Here is a 22,045-nt window from a genome sequence, read left to right as displayed (position 1 = left end):
GAAGAGTCATATCTGAAAAGTTTAGGAATAGAATAGTAGTGATTATCCTTACTGTTGGATTCTTGAGAGATGTGTGTGTCTGCTTCAAAACAAAATTTTTTCAGGCTTAAATTCTTTTCAGTCTTCTCTTGGTTAATATTAAATAAGAAAGTGCCTAATGAAAAATGTATTTTCTTCAGGATAATTTTTGCCATAAATTTTCCTAAGATTCTAATTTTAACTCTAATAGAAGCAGTGTTTGCTGTGTCTATTTCTGCAGTCACACTCTTAACTTTTCATTACAACACAGATTATCTACTGTTACTAAAAGAGGAGCTGAGATTTGAAGGTTGAAACTTTTCATATAACATTGGATCTATATTGTAGGGCAGTTATTTTCTGAAAAACCCTTTAACACTAGTTAGTTTCGTTTTATGTTTTTGTTAGAAAAATTTATCACAGCTATCTGCTTATGTTTTCTCTTTCTAAGGAACCAGCTTCAGACAATTGGGATAGCAGCTGCAAATACATGGGGTCTGTTTCTTCTTGTGCTGTTGTTGGGGTATGGCTTGGTAGAAATTCCTCGGTCATACTGGAATGGTGCAAAAAGAGGTTATCTACTCATGAAAACTTATTTTAAGGCAGCCAAATTGATGACAGAGAAAGCAGATGCAGAAGAGACTTTAGAAGATGTTATGGAGGTAAGCAAGTTTAAATGCTGGAGTCAACAGTTATCAAGTTTTAAGTATCACTTTTTGTATACACTGTTGGTTTTGTTGTTGTTGGTGGTGTTAACAGCATACTGGTGGACTTTAGACTGAAAAACTGGTGATGTTTAATTCTAAAGAATTTCTCACCCATTCAGATGACTCATTGGCATTTCAACTTCGTAAGATATCATCTCCATCTTCTAATTGACAAAGATGTAGGGTGAATGTATTTAACAGTACAGGCTTATGCTTGTTATCCTGGGGTAACTTTTAAAAGTTAAAAGTTGAGACTCAAAAAGTGGTCAGAGTTAGATGATAAGTTACATAGTTACCATGACATAGTAGAAATGAAAATTGCTGTTAAAGGTCAGGCTTCTTCCTGAATGTTTGACCCAAAGTAATCCCACCAAGTCTGGAAACCTCTTTAGAGAACAATATTCATGGGAATTTGTATGCCTCAGTTTTGTTTCCTGTCTATAATCTTAATAAGGTGCTTCATTTTGCTCACTTGTAATATGCATATAATTTGAACAAATCTCATAAAGTTGTTGAAAGTATAAATTTCAATAATATACATGTAAAATACAGCAAAGTACAAAATTTTGCTGTTTAATAATTTAGTTGATTTTAAAAAGAATGTAGTCACCTCAGATTTTGCTCTTCTGTGAAAATATGCTATTCCAATAATGTTATCTTCAGCTTGAAACCTTATACTAAAAGCTTTCATTCATGTTAGAGTAGTCTCCAAGATACTGTAATGTGGCCAATCAAAAAATGATTTGACCCATGTCAAAATCTGAAGCCTTATCTCAGGCCTCTAAAGTCTTCTAACACTGGTCAACTTTGGTTCCTCAAACTTATTAATGGTGATGATAATAGCAAACATGTAGGCAAACAAATATATAGACTTATAGACATATTTGCCTATGCCTTTCTGAGCACTTTATATATATTAATACATTCAATTCTCAAAACAGCCTTATAAGGGAGGTTTTTTATCCTTATTTCTATAAAGGAAAGTGAGACACAGAGAGGGTAATTTTCCCATGTTCACACAGTTACCGAGTGATGGAGCCAGGCAGTCTGACTCTAGTTAGTGCTTTTATAGGGACAGGCCCTTTTCTGTAAAGGGCCAGATAGTAACTGTTTTAGGCTTTCTGTGCCATATGCTCTCTGTTGAAACTGCTTCACTGGCTGCTTTAGCATGGAAAGCAGCCCTACCCAATATGAATGAGCAGTGGATGTGTTCAGATAAGAACAGATGGTGGGCTGGATTGGATCTGGTTTGCTGACCCCTACTCTTAAACATTATGTTCATTGCTTTCTTTGTTCTGTTTTTGAGTGCGGTGTTCCCAGAATCTTGGAACCCTCTTTTCTCCATTCACTTTCGCTAATTCCTACTTCATTTTCAGTTCTCAATACAAATGAGAATTCTTCAGGGAAGCCTTCTCTGGTAGTTTCCTGGGGCTGCCATAACAAAGTACATGAACTGGGTGGTTTAAACAACAGAAATTTTTTGTCTCAGAGGTCTGGGGGCTAAAGTCTAAGATCAAGGTGTCAGCATGGTTGGTTCCTTTAGAGGGCTATAGGGAAATTTGTACCACATCTCCTGTCTTCTGATAGTTAACTGACAATCTTTGATGTTCCTTAGCTTGTAGATCTCTGTCTTTATATTCACATGATATTCTCCCTGTGTGCCTGTGTGTGTCCAAATTTTCCTCTGTTTATAAGGACACCAGTAAGATTAGGGGCCCACCCCATTCCAGTAAGCCTTTTCTTAATTTAACCAGTTAAAGCTGTGAAAGCCCTATTCCCAGATAAGATTACATTATGAAGTACTGGGTGTTCAGACAACATATGATTTTTGGGGGAACAGAGTTCCAACCCATAACACCTCCCTTGGTTCTCTAAATTCTTAGATACTCAGCAACCATTTTTAAGTGAACAAAAGAATGAATACTGATGAATACTGATTCTTTGATTGTGGTTGAAAATTTTTATGTTGACTTTTCAGCATTTGTTTATAAAATGTTAAGAACTGTTGCATTCCTTAGGCATATGATGGATACTATTATATTTTTCAAAAGAAATTAATTTATATTTGGTAATTTTTATACTTGATATATTTGAAAAATTTTAACTGAAGATTTGAATTTTTTACAAAATTTGAAAATTTACATTTGATAATAAAATAATTGAAAGATCATTTGATAGCATTCCCCTCAAAAGTTGATATTAAAATTCAGTTCTTTCATATTTAAGGAATGTAGATTTCACGAGTTTATTCAAAATTCCTTCACCAAGTATAAATTAAATGCAGTTTATTATTCTAGATCTGTGAACTGGGTGGTTTAAACAACAGAAATTTGGGGAGGAACCTTTAGTATCTTAATAAAGATAGATTTTGTTACTGTTGTTGTTTTTATGTAGGAGTCCTGTACTTAAAAATAGGCTGTGGTAAATTAAGGATTGGGATTGATGCCTTCTTTGCTATTTTAGTATAGGTTTACGGTGTGAGGGATTTAAAACATTTTATATAAGAGAAAATTTTCCATGTAAATAAGAAAGCACTTTTTTTATTGAATATATCTGATATAAGTTCAGTTCAGTTCAGTCGCTGAGTCATGTCCAACTCTTTGCGACCCCACGAACTGCAGCACTCCAGGCCTCCCTGTACATCAGCAACTCCCAGAGTTCACCCAAACCCATGTCCATTGAGTTGGTGATGCCATCCAACCATCTCATCCTCTGTCGTCCCCTTCTCCTCCTGCCCTCAATCTTTCCCAGCATCAGGGTCTTTTCAAATGAGTCAGTTCTTCTCATCAGGTGGCCAAAGTATTGGAGTTTCAGCTTTAGCATCAGTCCTTCCAATGAATATTCAGGACTCATTTCCTTTAGGATGGACTGGTTGGCTCTCTTTGCAGTCCAAGGGACTCTCAAGAATCTTTTCTAACACCACAGTTCAAAAGCATCAATTCTTTGGCGCTCAGCTTTCTTTATAGTCCAACTCTCACATCCATACATGACTACTGGAAAAACCATAGCCTTGACTAGATGCACCTTTGTTGACCATTGTCTCTGCTTTTCAACATGCTGTCTAGGTTGGTCATAACTTTTCATCCAAGGAGTAAGTGTCTTTTCATTTCATGGCTGCGATCACCATCTGCAGTGATTTTGGAGCCCAGCAAAATAAAGTCAGCCACTGTTTCCACTGTTTGCCCATCTATTTCCCATGAAGTGATGGGACCAGATGCCATGATCTTAGTTTTGTGAATGTTGAGCTTTAGGCCAACTTTTTCACTCTCCTCTTTCACCTTCATCAAGAGGCTCTTTAAATTTAAGGTGTACAAAGTGTTAATTTGATCCATTTTTATATCGTAAGAGATACTCTTTTCTTAATGGTTGTTTTGCAAATAGCAGGAAGTTCCCCAAAATAAAAGAACTCTGTACCTTTTACCCCCTCCCCCAATTTATCAGATGGGTTTCTTTGTCTATGTATTTTAAGGGAATTTTGGGTCCTTCCTGTTTTCTGAATGTCCGAAAATTTATAAACTTGTGGAGAAAAATTTTTTTTTATCATTTAATAAATACTTAATATCTTTCTGCCATCTGAAGTGCTATGTGGAACTAGCTATTAGGGTACTAACTGTCTAGAGTACAAAATTGTACAGTTCCTCACAGTTTATGGCAAATGCAGTGTAAATGATGCATGCTCCAGTGTTGAGAAGTTTCGCTTCAGAGTAGCGATCAGTGGAGATGAAATGGAGGAGGTGAAATATGACCTGGGCCTTGAAGGAAGTGTAGAATTTTCATAGCTGACAGCATTCTGCTCAGATATCAGGAGATTTTTAAACGAAACTAATTAAGCATAACATAATATGTAAAGTTTGTAAAGTTTGAAAGATATACAGCCAGGGAGGGCCTTGAAAGTCAGACTGAAGTCCAGACTATGTTTTGAAAGCAGTGAGGAATCATTGAGACCTTGTATATGGTTTAGGATAACCAATCAGATGGAGTTGTGCAGAATAAAGCATGGAATGAGACTATTGATAACTTAGTTTGAGAGAAAACTTGAAATACACTGGTTTTGAATGCATCTTTTAACAGATCACAGTCACCTTTTTTAGGGGGTAATTATTAATTATATTTTTCAGCTATCCATAAAATCTCCCAAATATGTTTTATAAAAACCAGTTTAGTGTTTTATGATATGTTTTACATGGAGTGAATTATGTATATCTTGTGTGTCCGTTTCTTTTCTTTGAACCATTAATAAAACTTACAAGCTATGTCAAATCATTCAAAAGAAATGTTTGCTAGATGGCTAGAGGTCACCTCTACCTGCTGTCGTTTTTTGAGGCAGATGATTTTGGAGAGGGAAAAACAGCTACTTACTTCCACTGAAAATTGCCTTTTAGTCTGATTTGATGTATTTTGTCTGGTGAAGAGTTGACTATAATGACACAGTAATGACAGAGTTCAAATTATGTTGAGTTGACTATAATGATACAATAAAGACAGAATTCAAATTATGTTATTTTATATGAAGAAGAGAAGCTACTATTTCAAATACTTTCTGCATTTTATAAAAATTATGAACTTTGAAGGAATTTAAACTCATAAGGTATAGCCAATATCAATATTTTATACTTAAACTTAACTTTTGTATAATAAGCTATTATTATAACTAAAGAATTTAGAGGAAAAATACTTTCATTAATGAAATAAAAACAGACTATAGTTTATATTCAAAGTTATGGTAACAAGTCAACAGAACTTTAAGGTAGCTTAGAATGGAAAATTGTAATGATTACTTCAGGCACCTTTTAAAAAGCCAAATCTTTTCATTCTGTTTTTAGGCCTGTTCATTGACCTCAAAATGAACTGCTGCTAAGGCCTTCTGGAGTACTTTGCTCTTACTCTTCAACCTGATCAAGCAGTACTCAGACCATTACTCTCCTTACCTGTTAGTCACTGGATTTCTTTCACTTTCCTGAAACTCCTTGTTCTCTTCTGCTTGGAGACTTTCATACATGCTATCCCTCTGTCTGGAATATTCTTACTCTTTCCTTTGGTTGGCTCACTCATATCCTCGGTTTAGCTTTTTATCTCAGTTTAAATAATCAGTTCATCAGAAAATTTTCCATGTTAGATTATAGAGCAGTTTTCACACCATTTCTGTTTGAATCATACCTGTTTTCTTCACTCAGCTAAGCTCTTTGACAGGAGCAATGTCTGTTGGTACAGATTATTCATGGGTCTGCGTATTTTAAATTTTGGTGGATATTGCTAAGTTATTTTCCAAATAGATTATTTGACATTTTATTGTATATAGGAGGCCTTTCCCCCCTACAGTCTTACCTCATTACAAAATAGCAATTTTTTATAATTTTGCAAGAGAAACTGTCCTTATTTTTAAAACTTATGTTTTTTTTTAGTGAGATTGAATTTTTTTTCAGTTATTTATTGCCAGTGGCATTTCTTCTATAGCTTCCCATTTTTCTGTTGATTTTTTAAAACGCCTCATATATTAAGGATGATATTTTTTTCCATATATATTTTATTTTTTCACAGCTTTGTCTGTACACTCTATGGTTTCTCTGCCTCCAGTTTTACATCCCTTAAATCCTTTCTCTGCCCTGTAATCAGAATGTTCTTTTTAATATCCTGGTTGGTTCATTTTTGCCTCCCAGCCTTTGAACATACTGTTTCTTCTTCCTAGAAAAGTGGTTCCAACTTTTCAAAAATTTCCTGTAGTATTATAGGATATTGCGATTCTTTGAGAACTAGTGCTTCTAAAGATTCCCTTGCCTAATGCCTTCATGCCTTTCTTACTCTTTAAATTGTTTATTTAATTATCTCATCACCACACTGTAATCTTAGTGAAAGACTTACAACACCATGTCTTCCCACTCCACCCTCCAGTATGGATTGTGGTGACCTTTCACCTAGGACAGTGCTGACATATAATGTACTCTTAATCTTAAAAATGTGGAATGAATCATTAGTTGTGACTGCTGAAAGTACTCTGTTGTTGGAAAGGAGCAGGTGCTTTGTGATATTTTTAGCCTGTTCTGCTTCTTCTGGTTTCTTTGCTGCATTTTGGATAATGAGATAATTGAGCTTGAGGAGCAAGGTGGAAGAACAAAGTCTTATTCTTTTAGAATCGCAAAGTTGGACAGATGGTTCATGAGTTTTTCTAATGCATATTCATCTTTGTATACCAAATGATAAGGCAGTAAACTTAGAAATGTATAGAAAGTGTGAGGGTGTAGATAAATTTGTTCTATAATTTTATATTTTTATTTTTGTTATTAAGAACTTTTATTCAGAGATGGAACTCTGAGTTTTATATGCTGAGTAATTTAGGTTGTTACGAAACTTGTGAGAATATATATAATACCTAGAGCATCCTGATTTGAAACACCTAATCTATAGAAATGGAAATATTTTTATTTCTCTTACTGTTCTTATAGGAAGTTCGTAAAGTGAATGAGAGCATCAAGTATAACCACCCACTGAGAAAATGTGTTGATACAATACTTAAAAAGGTAATTAAATAATATTCTCATGTACTTTCTTTTGAAATATAAAGATACATAATTAATATTATAATAAAAGCATCAGAAAAGTATACAAACAGTGTATGATTGATGTCTTCCAGCCTTTTCCATTTTTATGTTAACAGTAAATTAATAGTAATTGTACATAAAGTTTGTTCATTATTATATGTTTAACATTATTTATTGGCAGTATTTTCCATTGAAATATGGCTATAGAGATTATGTTAAATAATGTAAAATTATTGCTGTGACACAGTGATGGAGATGGATGTTTATAGGTTGTAAAAATGTCATTAAATGTAGTCACTAAAGGCATATCTCCTGTAAGAAACTAAACTAAGTTCTCAGTAATCACTTTTAAGCAGCTTTGTACATGTTATTTTATAAGAATTTTTCATAAAATAAATGATATTGTAAGATATTTCATATAGATATTTTAAAAAAACTATACAATTAAGATTTTAATGCCTTAGTATTGAATTGGAGGTATTCATATACTTACAAAAATGATTATTCCATAAATGAGTTTCCCAGTTATCTTCTCAGCAACCATAGAACCACTGAACTATTCCTTTTCCTATGTTTATTTTTAAAGACTTATATGTAAGTCTTTTTTAAATTCAAGTAGCATTGATTTATGACATATTTTAAGTTTTGTGTGTACATTATATTTCTACTTCTATATACCCTATACCATCCTCACCACCAAAATTTATTTTCCATCAGTTACCCATACAGTAGAACCCCTTTACCCATTTTACCCTATCCTTATTACTACTTTTTTCTCTGTATCAGTGTTTGTTTTTATTTAGTTTGGTTTATTCATTTGTTTGTTTATTAGTTTTTTATACTCCACATATGAGTTAAATCATATAGTGTTTTTCTTTATCTGACTTATTTCACTTAGCATAATACCCTCCAGGTCTATCTGTGTTGCAAATGGCAAGATTTTCCCTTTTTGATGGCTGAGTAGTATTCCACTGTGTGTGTGCATGCGTGTGTGTGTATGTACCCGTATACTACACCTTCTTTATCTATTCATTCATTGATGGGCACTTAGGTTGTTTCTTGGCTATTATAAATAATGCTGCAGTGATCCTAGGGGTACAGATATCTTTTAGGATTACTGTTTTCTTATTCTTTAGATAAAATCCCAGAGGTGAGATAGTTAGATCATATGGTAGTTCTATTCTTAATTTTTTGAGGACTCACCATACTGTCTTCCATAGTGGCCTGCATCAATTTACATTCTCACCAATCGTGTGTGAGGATTCCATTTTCTCCACACCTTCACCAACACTTATTTCTTTTCATTTGATAATAGCTGATTGATGATTTGCATTTCTCTAATAATTAGTGATGTTGAACATCTTTTCAAGTACTTGTTGGCCACCTGTATGTCTTCCTTGGGAAATATCCATTTAGCTTTTCTGTCCATTCTTCAATCAGATTATTCATTGTTGAATTGTATGAGTTCTTTATATATTTTGTATGCTGCTGCTGCTAAGTCGCTTCAGTCGTGTCCGACTCTGTGCAATCCCATAAACGGCAGCCCACTAGGCTCCTCTGTCTCTGGGATTCTCCAGGCAAGAATACTGGTGTGGGTTGCCATTTCCTTCTCCAATGCATGAGAGCAAAAAGTGAAAGTGAAATCACTCAGTCATGCCCGACTCTTAGTGACCCCATGGACTGCAGCCTACCAGGCTCCTCCATCCATGGGATTTTCCAGGCAAGAGGACTGGAGTGGGGTGCCATTGCCTTCTCCATATATATTCATCTCTTATTGGATATATCGTTTGAAATTCTTCTCTCATTTGGTAGGTTGTCTTTTCACTTTATTGACGGTTTCCCTTGCTATATAAAAGCTTTTTCAGTTCAGTTCAGTTCAGTCGCTCAGTCGTGTCTGACTCTTTGCGACCCCATGAATCGCAGCATGCCAGGCCTCCCTGTCCATCACCAACTCCCGGAGTTCACTCAGACTCAAGTCCATTGAGTCGGTGATGCCATCCAGCCATCTCATCCTCTGTCATCCCCTTCTCCTCCTACCCCCAATCTCTCCCAGCATCAGAGTCTTTTCCAATGAGTCAACTCTTCGCATGAGGTGGCCAAAGTACTGGAGCTTCAGCTTTAGCATCATTCCTTCCAAAGAAATCCCAGGGCTGATCTCCTTCAGAATGGACTGGTTGGATCTCCTTGCAGTCCAAGGGACTCTCAAGAGTCTTCTCCAACACCACAGTTCAAAAGTATCAATTCTTCGGCGCTCAGCCTTCTTCATAGTCCAACTCTCACATCCATACATGACCACAGGAAAAACCATCACATTTGTGTATTTTTGCTTTTGCTTCCATTGCCTGAGGAGACATATCTAGAAAGATAGTTGCTAAGAGTGATATCAGAGAGCATCCTGCCTATATTCTGGGATTTTTATGATTTCAGGTCTTACATTCAAGTTTTTAATCGATTTGGGGTTGAGTTTTATATATGGTGTGCAATTGTGGTCTAGTTTCATTTTTTATTTTATTTTTTGCATGTGGCTATTCAGTTCTTTTCCTATGTTTTAAATCTGTCATACTAATCATTAGCTAGTGTTTCTTTTGACTAAGATGACAGTCATGAGAATCAATTCTGTAATCATTTCTCTTATATTTGCTATCTTTTGAGACCTATTTATGGAGGTTAACTAACTTGCCCAAGTTCATAGGTGTATTAAATGACTAATAGGGTAGGTGACTCCACCTCTGGAAGATATTTGCAGGAAAATTAGATATGCTTAAGAATGAAAGATTCTTAACAAAAATAAAATTTTTTATCTTTTTTCAAATAAAATTTCTAAAAATCTACTTGTTCCTTTTAGTGCCCTATAGAGTATCAGGAAAAAATGGGCAGGAACATGGATGATTATGAAGATTTTGATGAAAAGCATAATACCTACCCAAGTGAAAAAAGTCTGGTAAAACTACATAAACAGGTAACTTTATATAGCATTTTTACCTTCTGATGATTTTAGTTAGATTTACTGCCTACAAAAAAGGAGTTTTGAGTGAATGTATATCAGAAACTTCCTTTGATCGTGTCCTTATCATTATTCTTGGAAGTGTTTTAACTTCCTGTTTCTTGACAGGAGTACTGTTGGCATTTGGGGAAGAGAATTATTCACTGAGCAAACTGTTACATGTATTACAGAATATTAACATCCTCAGCCCCACCCAGTAAATGCCATTAGCACTTCCCTGTTGTTGTGACAACCAAAACATGGTCCTTAGTGGGGAGTTGAATCACTGTTGTTTCAGAACACTGACAGGTATACCCCCTGCTGTCTTTTTTAGGTGATTTATTCAGTTCAGAGACATCGGCGAACTCAAGTGCAATGGCAGATTCTTTTGGAACAAGCGTTTTATCTAGAAGATGTAGCAAAAAATGAAACAAGTGCTACTTGTCAGTTTGTTCATACCTTTCAATCGCCAGAGCCAGAAAATAGATTTATTCAATATTTTTATAATCCTACAGTTGGTATGTAATTTTTGATATACATTTCAAAGTTTGATGCTGATAATTTTCCTGGTGGAAAGTGTATATTTTCACCAATGCAGAGTTGAATTATAATTGTGTTTTTTGACTTACACCAATTTGAGTTTGATGTTTCCTCATGATCAGATGCAGGTTCTGCATTTTTGGCAGGAATACCTCAGCAGTGATGTTGTGTTCTTCTCAGAGCAGGAGGCCCATAATATCAGTTTGTTCTGTTGCTGGTGATCATTTGTTTAGGATGCTGTCTGCTTGTTTCCACCCAATGTTTCTTTGCAATTATGTATCTTGTGTGGGGGAATTTTGAAACACTGTAAATACACTGTTGCTTCTTTATGGTTTTCCTAATCATCTTTTTTCTTTTTATCTTACAGAGTGGTACTGGGAATGTCTTTTGCGACCCTGGTTTTATCGGGTACTTGCTGTGGTGTTGTCCATATTCTCCGTGATAGTTGTGTGGTCAGAGTGCACATTCTTTAGCACTAGACCTGTCTTATCCCTCTTTGCAGTCTTCATACAGCTGGCTGAAAAAACATACAATTATATTTATATCGAGGTCAGTTTATTTTATATGTGTCATAAATAAATGCCAGTTGTGGTTTAAGTTTAATCCTTAACTGTTGTATCTTTTCTCCACATATTTCTTCCAGTAATAATGAAAGCAGTGAAGTTCCCCACAGTGTTATTATTCAGATTTCCAAAAATGAGCTTCATTATTTTACCCAGACTATAAAAATTAAGAATTGTATTTGAAGAGAGATGAAAAGATGCAAAATAGCGTACAATATTTTTATGAGAATATTTTGATCCACTTTATGCCAGTGAAGGAGATCAGCCCTGGGATTTCTTTGGAAGGAATGATGCTAAAGCTGAAACTCCAGTACTTTGGCCACCTCATGCAAAGGGTTGACTCACTGGAAAAGACTCTGATGTTGGGAGGGATTGGGGGCAGGAGGAGAAGGGGACGACAGAGGATGAGATGGCTGGATGGCATCACTGTCGATGGACGTGAGTCTGAGTGAACTCCGGGAGTTGGTGATGGACAGGGAGGCCTGGCATGCTGCGATTCATGGAGTTGCAAGGAGTCGGACACGACTGAGGGACTGAACTGAACTGAACTGATGCCAGTGAAGCTAGATAAATTTTAGTCTTCATGTGAAGAGTTGCCAAGGGAATGAGAGAACAGGCTCACTTCAGGAGGTAGATTTGAAACTTACGGATAGGATGTCAGACTGATTAAGATCTAGATTTTTTTCTCATAATTTCATTTTCTTAGGTGGTTAAAAAGCTATTACTGTGTTTAAATTTTAGAATGTCAGTAAATGTTAGTTGGAATGAAAAGATAACGCTTATAATAGTATATAAAGAACTGAAGTCTATTAGTCTGAAACTGGGTTTTTGTTTTGTTTTTTTCAGATTGCTTGCTTTCTTTCCATCTTCTTCCTCAGTATCTGTGTTTATTCTACTGTGTTCAGGATTCGTGTATTTAACTATTACTACCTGGCTTCACATCACCAGACTGATGCTTATAGCCTTCTTTTCAGTGGCATGTAAGTAGACTGTGTTTAGAAACAAGGAAAATGTTTCCATTACATAAATGTTTCTTTTATTTTTTGTTATTTATGGCTCTTTTACTAACACCTATATTTCTATGAGCTAGTTGCTTAGGTTTAAATATTAATTAGATGCTTGTTGATTGCTAACTAAATCCTGCTTGAAGTTTAGGGTTAAAATAGGTATGCTAGATTAGGAACAAAAGGAAGGGCATAGTGAGTCTGGATTTACCAATTAGAAGTCAGTAAATAGGTTAGTAATAATAGAAACATTTGAGATTTTAGAGACTTAAGTCTAGAAAGTGTTCTGAGAATCAGAAAAACTCAGTGGTCTCACACTGAATTGTAGAGGACTAAGAAGACCAAAAGAATGACTTTTGCTAAGAGATTTAGCAGAATTTTAGAGAGATGGCTCCAGCTTGGGCTAAATTGCACAATCTATTGTTAGTCCATATTATTAAACTAGTTATATTAGGTTTTTAGGACTGGACTTTGGGAACTTCAAGAGGAATCAATATCTGAAGCATCTCTAAGACTTTTTTTTAAACCCATTTTCCCCAAATAATTATAGATTCAAAGGAAGTTGCAAATACAATACAGAATCTTGGTAACCTTCACCCAGCCTCCCCCAGTGGAGACATTTTATATTGCTGTTGTACAATATCAAAAGCAAAAAATTTACACAGACACATTACTGTTAACTAGACCATAGCAGACTTTATTAGTTCTCACTATTTTTCATACTTTATTCATTTGTGTGTGTGTGTGTGTGTGTGTGTATGTGTAGATTCCTGTAACCACCACCATAATCAAGATACAAAACTATTCTGTCACCACAAAATAACTCCTCATCACCTCTTTATATTCATACCCTCTGTTCATTTTCATCTCTTCCTGTTCTCCAGCTCCTTGTTTTGTAAGGTTCTCTTTTTATCTGGTCGCAACTCTCCAGAAAGTAGGCATAGAAGGAACATACCTCAACATAATAAAGCCCATATATGACGAACCTACAGCAAACATTATCCTCAGTGGTAAACAACTGAAAGCATTTCCTCTAAACTCAGGAACAAGACAAGGGTGCCCACTTTTACCACTGTTACTCAACATAGTTTTGGAAGTCCTTGCCATCACAATCAGAGAAGAAGAAGAAATAAAAGGAATCCAGATTGGAAAAGAAGTAAAACTCTCACTGTTTGCAAATGACATGATTCTCTACATAGAACACCCTAAAGATGCCACCAGAAAATTACTAGAGCTAATCAATGAATATAGTAAAATTGCAGGATATAAAATTAATACACAGAAATCCCTTGGATTCCTATATACTAACAATGAAAAATTAGAAAAAGAAATTAAGGAAACAATCCCTTTCACCACTGCAATAAAAAGAATAAACTACTTAGGAATAAATTTACCTAAAGAGACAAAACACTTATATGCAGAAATCTATAAGACACTGATGAAGGACATCAAAGATGGCATGAACAAGTGGAGAGATGTTGGCACAAAAACAGAAATATAGACCAAAGGAACAAGATAAAAAGTCCAGAGCTAATTCTACACACCTGTGGGCACCTTATCTTTGACATAGGAAGCAAAAATACACAATGGAGAAAAGACAGTCTCCTCAACAAGTGGTGCTGGGAAAACTGGTCAGCTGCCTGTATAAGAATGAAATTAGAACATCTAACATCATACACAAAAATAAACTCAAAATGGATTAAAGACTTAAATGTTAAACCAAAAACTATAAAACTTTTAGAGGAAAATAGAGCACTCTGACATAAACCATAGGAAGAGCCTCTATGTTCTCCTGGAATAATGGAAATAAAATAAGACTTAATTAAACTTAAAAACTTTTGCACAATGAAGGAAGCTATAAGCTATAAGCAACCCTCAGAATGAGAAAAATTAATAGCAAACAAAACAACTGACCAAAAATTAATCTTCTAAGTATATAAGCAGCTCATGTAGCTCAATACCAGAAAAACAAACAGGCTAGTATAAAAGTGGGCAGAAGACCTAAACAGACATTTCTCCGAAGATGACATACGGATGGCTAATAAACACATGATAAAATGCTCAACGAAGCTCAAAATTATTAGAGAAATGCAAATAAAAACTACAATGAGGTATCATCTGGCTCCAGTCAGAATGGCTATCATCAAAAAGTCTACAAACAATAAATGCTGGAGAGGGTATGGAGGAAAGGGAACACTCTTACACTGTTGGTGGGAATGCAAATTGATATAGCCACTATGGAGAACAGTATGCTGTGCTGCTGTACTTAGTTGCTCAGTCTTGTCCAACTCTTTGAGACCCCGTGAACTGTAGCCCGCCAGGCTCCTCTGCCCATGGAATTTTCCAGACAAGAATACTGGAATGGGTTGCCATGCCCTCCTCCAGGGATCTTCCTAACCCAGGGATTGAACCCAAGTCTTCCGCATTGCAGGCAGATTCTTTACTGTCTGAGCCACCAGAGAAGCCCAAGAATACTGGAGTGGATCGCGTATTCCTTCTCCAGGGGATCTTCCTGCCCCAGGAATTGAACCAGAGTCTCCTGCATTGCAGGAGGATTCTTTACCAGCTGAGCTACTAGGGAAGCCTGGAAAACAGTATAGAAGTTCCTTTAAAATCTAGGAATGAAGCTACCATACAACCCAGCAAGTCTACTACTGGGCATATACTCTCAGAAAACCAGAATCGAAAAAGACACATGTACCCCAATGTTAATTGCAGCACTATTTACAATACCTAAGACAAGGAAGCAACCTAGATGGCCACTGACAGATGAATGGATAAGGAAATTGTGGTATATATACACAATGGAATATTACTCAGCTATAGAAAGAAATGCACTTTGAGTCAGTTCTAATGAGGTGGATGAACCTAGAGCCTATTGTCCAGAGTGAAATAAGTCAGAAAAAGGTAGACAAATATATATTAAAACATATACATGGAATCTAGAAAGATAGTACTGACAATCCTGTTTGCAGGGCAGCAAAGGAGACAGACATTTTGGACACAGTGAGGGAAGGAGAGTGTGGGATGATATGAGAGAAAAGCACTGAAACATACACATTACCAAATGTAAAATGATAGCCAGTGAGAAGTTGCTGCTTAACACAGCCCAGCCCAGTGCTCTGTGACAACCTGGATGGGTGGGATGGGGAGGGGTGTGGGAAAGGGGTTCAAGAGGGAGGGGACATGTATGCCTAATACTGATTCATGCTGATATATGACAAAAGCTGTCACAATATTGTAAAGTAATTATCCTCTAATTTAAAAAATAAAACATAATAAGAAAAAACTGAGCTCCAACAATTATTTATATCTGTAGTTGTCAGAGTTCACATAATGTGGTACAACTTCAGATCTTTTATGTACTGAGTACAGTTCACCTTGAGGATTGAGCTACATTGCACAGAAGAGGCACATACAAAACCACTCTACAAATTGTTTGTATAAAGCAGTGGCAAACCTCACCAAAGGAGGCATCCTGAGACTGGAGTTTTGTTTTGTAGGTGTTGATGTTTTTCAGGAGACTGTGGTATTAATAGGACTTTCAGAATGTCTTCCAAGTAAGGGCAGTTCATATTAAGAATTCAAAATACAAATAGATAAGAATAATACAATGATCTGAAACGTTCTCAGTGTATTTCAAGATAACATAAAATGTGTGTTGCTGCTTTATTCTTATATATTGTGTTTGTTTATGCTTTATTGCAGGTTATTTTGCCGTTTGACTCCTCCTTTATGTCTTAATTTCTTGGGTTTGACCCACATGGATTCATCCATCTCTCACCAAAATACACAGCCAACTGCTTATACATCTGTAAGTATGGTAAAAAAGAGTTCTTTAGATTCATTATCTATATGGGATGCTATTATTATGAAATTTCTTTTTACTGCTGGCAAACAGTTCTATCGCATTATTAGAATCTTTTTAAAAATTACTTGAACTTTCTTTTATACATTGTATATGTAGTTACTAATGACTGGGTAAAGGTAATATTGCTTTTGTTTTATTATAAACAAAATTTTTTTGGCCCAGCTAAGCATATTCACAGACCTGACCTATAATAATATTAACCTTTATGTTTATGGTCTTAATGTAATTGATGATTTTCAGTAATATTTATATTAATTTCTTAAGAGAAAACAAGCCATATCAAGACATAATAGACACATAGCATTGTATTATTTTAAGGTGTACAACATAATCAGTATATGTATATATTGTGAAATAGTTATCACAGTAAGTTTAGTTAACATTCATCACCTCATAGTCACAATTTTTTTCCTCTTGTGATAAGGACTTAAAAATCAGTCTATTTAATGCTTCATTTCTACTTTTTTGAAAACTCCAAATTTATTGCTATAGTTGGTTATGGATAAATTTTCTAATGATGAAAAAGAATGAAATATATAGAGCTGTACTGATTTAACTAAATTTTTTTCTTGCTCCTCAGATTATGGGTTCCATGAAAGTTTTATCCTTTATTGCAGATGGGTTCTATATATATTATCCTATGTTGGTGGTAATTCTCTGCATTGCTACGTATTTTAGGTAAGAAACTTAGCATTGCTTGTTTTTTCTTATATATGTATCCTGATCTGGGTATCTTTCTCCTTAAAACTCTTTTAAATATTCACTGATTGGGTTTTAGTTGTTTGTTTTATTGTGGCTTTGGGAATGCTGGGGATAGTTTAAAGAGATTGCTTGAGTGCTGGGTCAGGGTCTCCCTCCAAAGATATTATCAAGAAAAGAGAGTTATTCTAAGTATTTGGTCTACAAAGTGATAGGATTAATAACAGCATGTTAACTCTGGGTCCTGGCCTTTGGTCATGGTAGCCAGTGTATCTTATAAAACACCTGCTTGCCCAGCTTCTATTTGGTAACATGTATTAGTCTTAGGGCTTTCCGCATAATAATTTTTGGGTTTCTGGATGTTTCCGACCATAATCAGCACAAAAGATCAATTAAGGAGCAGTTGTAATCAGACAGTACATGGAAAGTACATGGGCTACTCTCTTTATCAGATCAGAAAAATTGGTAGAAGCTTGGGAGAGATCAGACTCAAGAGGAGTTAAAAGACAGGTGTCCTTGGCTTCTAGCAGCTTGTCTTCCCTACTTCCACGTTAAGTGCCTTCATCTTGTACTCTGCCTACCTACCTTCTTCATTGCTTCAGTGCTCCATGACTCACCAAAAATGCCACTTAAAAAAATTTTATTGATAATAAGTTTCATCCAACCAGTTTTCACTTAAATCTTTCAGTGTAATTAGTTATTACAAATAGTTTACAAATAGCGTATATTATTATACTGATATTCTAACACTTGGATATTGAGTAAAAAGACAAATATTGTTTCAAATAAATTCTCTGTTGAATTTTTTTAAAGCATCTATATTTTATCTTCTCATAAGTAAAGGAGCCAAATGATTATAATTTAAAATAAAACAATATGAACTGGTGAAAATGAAAGTCGCTCAGTTGTGTCTGACTCTTTGTGACCCCATGGACTGTAGCCCACCAGACTCCTCTGTCCATGGAATTCTCCAGGCAGGAATACTGGAGTGGGTTGCCATTCCCTTCTTCAGGGGATCTTCCTGACCTGGGGATTGAACCCAGGACTCCTGCATTGCAGGCGAATTCTTTACCAGTTGAGCTCTCAGGGAAGCCCATGAACTGATAAAACAATATAATAATTTTAGCTTTTTTCTGTAAGGTAGGAAAAATAAGAGGTTTATATTTATTATGAAAATGATGTGTTAAAAGTAAGAGACCAATCATCCTTTGGATGTCCAAAACTAAACTTTTTTTATGTGCTTATTCATTTAAAAAGTTTATAAATTACAAATGGAACATTAAGAGCTTGTGATGTATAAATCTTATCTCCTCATCTTAGTGGTTATCTTGGTAAGATTGGCATCTCTACTTAAGGTTAGCATCTTATTAGATTGACATATGCATCAAGGAATAGATGGATGGGATAGTGTCTTGTCAACTATAAAATTTTAATGTAAGGAATTATGTCTAAAAGGAAAATTGTTTAACTTAAAAATATTTCTTTAAAAGTGTTGTTTTATAATTAAGATAAACTTTGCTAGTTTGTCTTTAAGGAAAAGAAATGTCATATACCTCAATTATCAAATTATATTTTTATAATTTATATATATTATATATGTAATAATATGTAATATGTATTTATATATAAAATATACTGTATTAAAAAATATACTGTATTAAATATTTGAAGAAATGCCTTGGAGACATTTCAGCATTAACTTGACTTTACAGGTCGATTTTCTTTTGGAATGCTGCCATAATAGTCTAATTCCTTTATTACTAGCACATAACCATACACAGAGCTATTAATAATATTCAGACTTAACTGCCTAGAGCCTATAAATCTGTTTCCTGACACTTCAGACAAAGCTACAACCTTTCCAGAGACAATGATCTCATCCTGCAGTATAGTATTCCCACAAGTATATAAGGATGGTAGGGGAATATTTAAAGTCGCAGAATTAGCATGACCATCTACCTGAAACCCCAATTTTATTCACTGGTAAGTCATACAAGCATTCCTTATATATTAAAACAAGCAGATAATTTATGAACTAGTCAGATTTTTACATATCACTGATGTAAAATGGGAGATCTTTACTTTTTCTTAATTGCTTCACTGTTTTTTCTTCTTCCTAACACACATGCATACACACACACACACACACTCCTCCCTTTCTTCTTCCTCTCTCTGCCTTGCTTCATGTATGGTGTCCAGAATTCTGCCATTAAAAGTACATTAGTGAAAAAGTTTGAAAACTAAGGTAGTAAAAAGAACTTGGTCTTTGTTTTGTTTTAGATTTAAATCCTCAGCTCTAAAATTTATTAATTGGTCTTTAGCAAAGTATTTAACGCCCTTTGCTTCTGTTTCTTTATCTATAAAGTAATATTTATCTCTTAGAGTTATAGTAAGAATTAAACAAGAGTATCTGTAAACTATCTGATGCATAATAGTAGTTTGAAAGTGAAAGTGAAGTCACTTAGTCGTGTCCGACTCTTTGAGACCCCATGGACTGTAGCCTACCAGGCTCCTCCCTCCATGGGATTCTCCAGGCAAGAGTACTGGAGTGGGTTGCCATTTCCTTCTCCAGGGGATCTTCCCAACCCAGAGACTGAACCCGGGTCTCCCACATTCCAGGCAGACGCTTTAACTTCTGAGCCACCAGGGAAGCCCATATTAATCCTTCCTTCCTTATGTACCATATTTTCTGAGTATTCCTGTCCTGCACAACAATGAGGTTTAAAGTAAAAACCAGATAAGATATAAATGATAGCCCCCAGATAAGCTATAGTAATCAATTCTGAATTTATAGTAACACTGATTTAAATAGAATTGACTAGTTCTCAGGATTAAAAAAATAGAACATGAAAATCAGTTTGCATAATTAAGACTTTCTAAGCCAAGAATATTCTGCCCTTGTAAATACTGGTTGTATATGTGTATTAAAATTGCTGTTTGAATACAAGAAAAGAATAAATTGCTTTTGTATTATAGCTATTGCTTAGCATCCTAGTATAATAATCTTCTGAAAGTATGCTGTGGCCTGACTTAATTTGTGTCTGTAAGAAGTTGGGCTTTGGTGCATACCCTAGTCAGTGGAGTACTGGGCATTTAAGTTTCTTAAAAAGGGAAATAAGTACTTCTTGAAGAAAGACAAATGTAGCACTGTATAACTTGACATGATAACTAGAAATACAACAGAGGCTTCCAGTTTAAACATTTACAGTATGAAATAATGCTTATCTTTTTGAAAATCTACTTTTATTAGCTTGGGAACTCGTTGTTTGAATCTACTTGGTTTCCAGCAGTTCATGGGAGATAATGATATGACATCAGACTTAGTTGATGAAGGAAAAGAATTAATCAGACGAGGTAAGATTTGTCTTTTAAAATAAATGAAGAGAAAGTACTGATTCAAAATACAAAATTAATGTTTGTATGATTTGAAACTTCTATCTTAAGAAATTACAAATTAATGTGTTTTAGCTAAAATTCTATGGAAAGACTTCATAGCAAAAAAAATTTGATAACATATATGGTTATTTCATCTGTCTTTAAGAAATTCTGTAGCAGAAATTATTAATATGTCTACAACTAAATAATACCCTTGTTTAGTATTGGAGTCATTTTCTTGTTTTCTTTGAAATAGATTTGTCAAATTGAATACAGTATAAAACTCATTAAAGAATCACCATTAGTTTAATGCTGCATAGTTTTTCATTCAAACCAAGGCTGGTTTTTAGAATGTAGTGGTCATTAACAGCCTGTTAGAATGCATTGTGCGCTACTGGAATCTAATCTCAAAACTGAGTGTATCAAATTTCTTGATGTTCAAGTGATAGTAGAATAGGGAGGAAAAGAAGAACAAAACTTGAGTTTGGGGACATTGGCTTTTAGGCATTCTTCCTACTTGAGCATGGGGTTCTTTATGATCTTATTTAAACATAAACCCCAAATGCACTATGGCTCTGAAATATGCTAGTCTAGCCTTCACATGCTCTCACAGGAAGGTGGTGTCTAGTTAATGTAATAGTTCTGCTGTTTGCATTAATCAGACTTCATCTGGAGTATCATATCCAGTCCTGGATAAGATTTTCAGGAGTAGGACTGATAAGTCAGAAAGAATCTAGAGTAGGGTAGGCAGAATGATGAGTGTGTCAGGTATATCTTATGGGAAAAATCCACTGAGTATATAGCCAGAAGAGAGTAATGGGAAAAAAAAATCTTATGCAGAAAAAAGTATGAATTTAATTTAGAAGACAAAACAAAGAAAAAGAGAAGCTGCCTAGAAGCAAATTTCAAGTCACCATGGGGAGAAGTTTTTCCTCACTGAAACTGTTTAGATAGCGCCTAAGAGCAATCTCCAGCAGAAGTTGGGAAGGTATTCTCTACGGAGTTAGGTGACCTCTCCCGTTCTTTCCAACAATAACCTATTACCTTTGACTTTGTAGTAATTTAAAGGAAATTGGTCATAGCCTGATACCTTTACTTCAGTTACTCTACATCTAATTAAACCATATTATACCAAATTTGAGACCACTTTTCTGTCTCTAGAGAAGAGAAAAAGGCAACGGCAAGAAGAAGGTGAAAATAGAAGAAGAGTAAGTATAGTACTTACTAACTTGCTATAACCTAAAGATTAATGTGAACTATCATAAGAATCTAATTGATTTTGGCTGAAAACTTTGGGACAATGACATAGGATGTATTTTTACAGAAAGGCGATTTTAATAGTTTTAGATATACATGCTAGGAATTCTGTCAGACCTGTTGTAAAAAGTCATTAGTAATAGATTACTTCATGTCCAACATCTAAGAGTTTCTTGCCTAAGCTAGGGGCAGTAAATATTTATTGAATAAGTGAATAAATTCATAAAGTCTTGCTGTTGAAGTGATTTTGATTGCTTAAAAAATATGCTTTTTTGTGTTATGACATTAATGTTATTCCTCTTTAATTTTTCTTTAATCCTTTGTTTGCTAAGGCAAACTAGCCTCCTAGAGAATTGAAAAGGCAAAAAATGAGAAAAGTCTAGTCATAGTCACTACAAATTTTCAATACCTGAGTGTGTCCATACTGGAGAAGTGAAGACTCAGGAGACGCGATAGTTGTCGTTGTATGTCATGGAAAGGGAGACTTGTTCT

The 22,045-nt window shown here is 35.0% G+C and overlaps 1 protein-coding gene across 2 annotated transcripts in view; it reads left to right on the top strand.

The window, feature by feature from the left end:
• The window catches only part of LMBRD2 (LMBR1 domain containing 2), a 58,420-nt gene that overhangs the window by 25,347 nt on the left and 11,028 nt on the right, over nt 1-22,045 (top strand). For both annotated transcript variants that reach the window (XM_040262329.1, XM_040262330.1), the window contains exons 6-15: nt 470-680; nt 7,166-7,240; nt 10,107-10,220; nt 10,579-10,762; nt 11,152-11,333; nt 12,194-12,327; nt 16,060-16,165; nt 16,803-16,900; nt 20,172-20,275; nt 21,458-21,504. In XM_040262329.1, coding sequence (XP_040118263.1) covers nt 470-680; nt 7,166-7,240; nt 10,107-10,220; nt 10,579-10,762; nt 11,152-11,333; nt 12,194-12,327; nt 16,060-16,165; nt 16,803-16,900; nt 20,172-20,275; nt 21,458-21,504 — 1,255 coding nt within the window. The remainder of the gene's footprint in view (nt 1-469; nt 681-7,165; nt 7,241-10,106; nt 10,221-10,578; nt 10,763-11,151; nt 11,334-12,193; nt 12,328-16,059; nt 16,166-16,802; nt 16,901-20,171; nt 20,276-21,457; nt 21,505-22,045) is intronic.

This window comes from Oryx dammah, unplaced genomic scaffold (genome assembly GCF_014754425.2).
Source record: "Oryx dammah isolate SB20612 unplaced genomic scaffold, SCBI_Odam_1.1 HiC_scaffold_20, whole genome shotgun sequence".
Lineage (NCBI taxonomy): Eukaryota > Metazoa > Chordata > Mammalia > Artiodactyla > Bovidae > Oryx > Oryx dammah.
This window is presented reverse-complemented; position numbering and strand designations above follow the sequence as displayed.